Source organism: Echinococcus granulosus (assembly GCF_000524195.1).
Source record: "Echinococcus granulosus chromosome Unknown EG_S00042, whole genome shotgun sequence".
Taxonomy (NCBI): Eukaryota; Metazoa; Platyhelminthes; class Cestoda; order Cyclophyllidea; family Taeniidae; genus Echinococcus; species Echinococcus granulosus.
Window position 1 is genome coordinate 439,027 of NW_020170422.1, and position 5,949 is coordinate 444,975.

The 5,949-nt window shown below is 42.0% G+C and overlaps 1 protein-coding gene across 1 annotated transcript in view; it reads right to left on the bottom strand. All coding sequences in view use genetic code 11, as the record gives it.

The window, feature by feature from the left end:
- Positions 1 to 2,850: 2,850 nt before the first annotated feature.
- Positions 2,851 to 5,949, bottom strand: part of EGR_05595 (Transcription factor glial cells missing 2) — a gene marked incomplete at both ends in the record, with an annotated part of 5,771 nt that continues 2,672 nt past the window's right edge. The window contains 4 exons of the mRNA XM_024494844.1: positions 2,851 to 3,578; positions 4,363 to 4,420; positions 4,515 to 4,822; positions 5,513 to 5,607. Of these exons, the coding sequence (XP_024350764.1) occupies positions 2,851 to 3,578; positions 4,363 to 4,420; positions 4,515 to 4,822; positions 5,513 to 5,607 (1,189 nt within the window). The remainder of the gene's footprint in view (positions 3,579 to 4,362; positions 4,421 to 4,514; positions 4,823 to 5,512; positions 5,608 to 5,949) is intronic.

Below are 5,949 nucleotides of genomic sequence, written 5' to 3' on the forward strand. Positions count from 1 at the left end.
CGCGGAATTGGCAGCAGATGTGATGCGAATGGGCTACGAGCAACAAGGTAGAGATGACTGCGTAGGTGACGCAGCAGTGATAATTGATAAGTGAAGGATGACGCAATAATACCACCGTTTTAGAGTCTGAATTGTCATATGCCTGCTCCGTCCGCTATCGATGCCAATGGTGATTTCAAGCTCCTTGTACGTCTGAATCAAGGTTGCCTTCCAAGCAGCACACCTGATAGTATCCAAGAGGATCAGGTCAGTGCCACGTTAGTGAAAACAGGAGGCAAGTCCACTTGTAAGGTAAGAAAGCTCCGGTTATTGCTGACCGGATACCATGTCAATCAGTGTGGAACGGAAACGTCAAATGTGGATTGCTGAAACAGCAAATACTCATTGAAGGATTGGCCTTGAGCGTAGCCATTTTTTTTACCGCAGAGGGTAGCACAATAGCCAGTAGCAAAGGAGGGCTGGATTTGGGTATACCGTGGATATTTGCAAAAGGAATACTTATCACTATTTCCTGTAGGCATTTATTCCTGGCCGTCATCTGGAGACCACATTTGCGGAACGCTTAATTGTATTAACGGCCTAAACTATGGCCGCTGAAGTGTTTTGAATTTCATGGTACAAATTGGCAGATTCTTTAAGGTAAATTCACCTCCTCGACGGTAGACTTCTAAATCGGGGGAGTTTAGAGGCGGTAAATGTATGAGTCTGTGTCCCTAACGTTAACTGTTGACTGTTACATTTTGGATTACATTGATCACTTGAAATAACTCGGGGATTCTCCAATGTACTTTCCGTGAGAAAAGAGCTCTAAAAGAAGCCATTATTCGGTAGCTAATAGGAGCACGGGTCTCGCAGCTCCTATAATTTATGAGGCTCTGACGCAGTTGATTTGCTTACTTAGTCTAGTTGATTTTATGGCAAGTTATGACATCGTAGATGTCATTCAGTAGATTCGTCAAACGGCGTTGTGTTGGTACTTCGTTTTTCGGTTGCTTAGTCGCACGGCTCTCTAGGGTCGACAAAAAATTGCAGTAAGGAAGGCAACCGCTTGATTTTCTCACCTGGAGTCAGTAGAACAGAGGACGGATTTTGTCATCATCATTTACCATTCAATCTGCTTGATCGGCACAGAGCTTTTTGACTAAGTAAATCAACCAGAACCGATTATATTTACTATTCTCTGGTAAAATGAAGGTCAATTTAGTCTAACTTTAGACCCATCAATATGTGGTCATAAAACTCAATTTCTTACTAATAAAATTCTTTTGTGAAGCAATTTTAAAATCCAACTTGACTGTGTTTAGAAACAAAAGGAGGAGCTACCTCTGGGTCAGGTTCATAAATAGTTCTCAGCTGGGGTCTCCTTCCTCCCTCCATTCACCTTGACAACAGGTTATGGTAGCCAATTTATGCTCGGGTGTGCCACCCACCTACCCCTAAATATCGCCGCATCTTTTCCTGTTTTATGACCGAATTGCTTTATTCAACGCAGTGTACAGATTTTATTGCCATCCTAGGGCAATAATGATAAAGGGGAAGACATTGTTTGAGAGTGTAATTTCGTGGTGTCACGACTAATGGCATGTTCTTCCCGTGGGTAAAATGTAATCATAACAATTTTGAAATAAATGCACCCAGTTTTGTTGTGGCCCTATACTAGTAACTTCTTTCCATTGTATCTATTTATAAAATTCAACCTATTGCCTATAAGTTTCCAAGGTATGATAGATTTAAGCGGATAAGGCTTTGGAAATTCCTCCATCCTTTCGCCCTCCTTTTGGGAGTAGTAGGATTCCGACTGCAGATTCCTCTGGTGACTTCAAATGTAGTGAAAATGTAATGCAGCAATCATGAGAAGCAACAGCTTAAACAGGACTTTTGAATTTGTAAGACCACAAAAGAACACATTTAGGGAGATTCAATTTGAAATCACAGATCCACTTATTCCTCACCTCCTACATCTACACAACTCTCTTATCATTTACGGAAGACCTTCATAAGTTTGGCATTCTGCAGTTTGTCAGTACCATTGAACCTTCCTAGGACATCCTGTCTCCCTTCAGCATAAGTTTAAAGGGGAAAGTTTCTTTGGTACCAAATGTAAGACAATTTTACGGGAATGATTGAGCACACCGTTGACACAGAACTATGCTTTTCTTAGTAGTACGTCAATCAGGCGTTTATGGTCGGGCAGACGTTGCACGTACTGGCTGGATATTTGTTTATGCCAATGCTGGAAGCCGATTTGATAATACTTGTCACTGTTATCAAAATGCTTGGACAATGAGGCGTTCTACTGCCCATTGGCTCATTGGGCAATTATGAAATCATCTTGGAGTCTTCTGTAAACACGTATAGTTGGCAGTATCCGTAGCTTTCGTCTCGACGCAGCCATTCCCGTTGATGACATAGCATTTCGTTCATCACCATTCATCATAACATTACACTCATACATTCGGTACTGCTGTCACTTGTGTCCACACTGGACTGCCCTGATCCACAAGCAACACTTGACCAGGTCAGTGAGAATACTGATTTGGCCTGAAAATCGTCTTCTAGTGTTGTTATATCGTGCTTTCTGTAAGTCAAGATGGCCCTACGTAGAATGTGGATTGAACTACTTCGTCTTTCCTTTTGATTTTGCCCTTTAAACAACTTTTCATAGTATTCTTAAGGCATCACGATCGTGAGATTAATTAACCAGACAAACCCAATCGGCATAGTATTACTATATTCAACGCATACATTCACAAATAAGGAATTGATCAGAAACTAAGTGGTACTCAAGTGAACCGCTGTACACGTCACTGGGTATCCATAAGCCAGAAGTCAACATTATGCAATACCATCTCAACTCTCAACTACCGGTTTCCAGGGTAGATGGGGATTGAGAAACCATGTCTGCTGTTCTAGTTGCTGCTGTTGCATTTGAGCTGTCCCCTCAACCACCACCTGCTGCTGTTGCTGCTGATGGTGATGATAATGATTTTGAGTGTGCTGTACTATGCTAGTAGACCATTCCACAGAGGAGGGATCAAAGACTACTGGATAGGGATTTACTTCTCCCTCCACTCCTCCAGGCGTAGATGCGTCGGTACTTCCGCTATTTTCCGGTACTCCTGTGTATTGTTCAAATCCATCTGTATTGTAAGTAGCACAGGAGCCAGCAAACAGCATTCCCAGATAGGGTTGCTGCTGATGATCCTGCTGAATGTGTTGATGACTCTCCTGTTGAAGGTGTAGGTGATCAAGAAAGTCAACCCCGGTTGAGGTCTGTACTGCAGGTGGACGCCAAGAGTAGGGGTACTGATCATCTGATTGTGGAATCTCTGGGAAGGAACCCTGGGCATGAGAGAATAGCGACGGTTCTAGGAGGGACTGGTCGCTTGACATGAAATATTCCAGCGAAGAGTGTTGCCGTTGTTCGGTTTGGAAAAAGATTTCAGGCTGAACAGCTTCTTCTATGGGTTGAAAGAGAAGTTGCTGGTTCTGTTGATGGAGTAGCAGCGATTCAAGTTCTGAGGCTTGATGATGTTGCTGGTGTTGGTGCTGCTGAAAATCTAAAGAGGAGTCTTGGACTGAAAAAAAAGTAGAACTTTAAGCATACATTCGGGACTAAAAAAAGGTTTTCTCACATTTTATAGGTGTTTGAGCTTTAGCTTTGCCCAACTTGACATGGACAAGTATTCACATTCTCTGCTTAGGCTGATAGACCCCTTGAAGATAGACAATAGGGAGAGGCTGCAGATCCGTCCATTTTCAAGACTGACGCTTACATAATAAGTAATCACACTTTAATTAATTGTGATAGGAGCCCAATCTCAAAAGGAGCATCAAATATTTTTGTAAAAGTTAGTTGGTCAAAATTGTTCTGAAGGCGTTTAGTGGATTATAAAATCCTTTTATAATCATAATGAGATCTCCCATTCTGACTAAATAAAAGCAAAAGAGCTCTAATGACTTTGTTTCTTCATCGGAATCTTCGAATACTAGAGTTGCTTAAATATAACTCCCGATTTTATTACCTAAGTTTGGTGTCTTTAATGTTGCGCACGTCCTTGATCAGGTCGCGGTAGCCGCGGCTTCGCCAATTCTGGTCACAAGCAGTTTAAAACGATGCAAAATAAATGCAGAATGTTTCTTTTCTAAGGAGAATGTTTTTATATGTTTCTACTCTTTGAACAGCAATTGCTAAGATAATCAGTTCTGGAGTGGAAAGTGTAGCATCTCGGCTCTGGTGATCCATCTACCTTCTGGATCCTGTACCAAGCACTTTAAATTATTTCAACATTTTCCGGATAAAATTAAGACAACATTTAAAATATTTGTTGGGCAAGCCGGGAATACGGTGCCCTGACTTACTGAGATGGGTGGGTTCATGTTTGGCTGCCTCGTTTTGAATAGTCGGAGCGATTTTTGTCTAGAGGAAAAGGCAACACAACCAGTAACAAATGATTTTGTAAAACTATTAGGGGGAAAAGTGGGTCGAGGTCGATAAAAACGAAGAAACCTACTCTAAAGTCCTGATCGCCACCTACTGACACAATTTTTGATGGTGTGGACAGGCGAATTTTACGTCGTTGTGACACCGCAGTCACCTCCTCCACCATCGATTTTCCCGATCCAGTAGCAGCGGCGGCAGCAGCAGCACCCGAGCTGAGCGCCTTAGTCGTGGGCTTGACGTGATCGTGACGACCTTTGGCCTGAAAGAAGACTGCTCCGTTGCAGAAGCGCCAAAAATGTGTCACTGGATAGCCGCCGTGGCCCTTGCAGTTCTTTTGCACCAGTCGACCCTTGCATCCGGGAGTTGTGCAACTGCGCACTGTGCAGCAAAGAGAAAATGAAGACTAGGAAAATTAGGGCTCTAATTAGTGTCCACGAAAAGTATTTAAGTCAACTCAAGATTTTTGGTTTTACATGAATGCACGCACTAGTAAGTGGCAAGTATCTTTCATAACTACTTGTAATGGCTGAGCTCGAGTCGGAAGCGGTCCAGTGGAGTCAAGTCCAGAAACAGGCAATCTAAAGGACAGCCAATAGTAATGACGCATGTAGTGGTGGACGAATCCCCATGTCAACAGGATAGAAAGTATCAAGTTCAAAATCACTACCTTTAGCTTTGAACTGGTGAGGAAGGGAAGCAGGCTGTTATAGGATGGTTCAGCGGTACTGACAAATCACCACATGGTAATGCCACGTATGTATGAGTTAAGTACTGTAGATGTAGACGTCGGGGACTCCGTATAACTGTGAATTCTATTTGCACACTTTGAAACGTGCCATTTTATGGCTTTTACAATTCTAAAGTCAAAATTGAATTAGAAACACCATTGCTTTGGTAGGAGAGGAACAAACGCGCCTATCCGGTATCGAATTTTTGTTTCACAACACCTTGGGCGAGGATTTACTTTTGAGGGGTCGTTAATTTATGACACCGACGTGAATTTTAAGCCCAATTTTTGCGAACTGAATCACCTGCTCTTGTTTGTTTGGGTGTGGGTGTGGCACGCACCTCTGGCTTCTTCGATTTGGTCGAATTTGAGAAGGATATCCACAAGTTTCTTATCTTTTCTGTCGTCAGTATTGGACAGTGTTGTTTTTTCTATCCTACTTGTAAAATTGTTTAGTATTTTGCTTTGAGAATTTGGGAGTCATTTAGCAGATCGCAGAGGATAGGAATTTCAATAAGAAGTGACTTCCTTGTCACAAAGAAGAGACTATGTCATTATACTCAACTCATAAAATATTTTGTTCAATCTTCAAACTATAAAAAGAGGTTTTTTGACAATCTTCTAAATAGTGCAATTATATGCGAATGATCAAAAAAATCGTACAATTTCGAGTATCGCCTCTTCACAAAGGCGTGGTAAACTGATCTATAAGCACAAAAAGCGTAGACGAATGACAACCCCAAAAATGCTGTATTTTGAGGCCGATTGTGATATATTC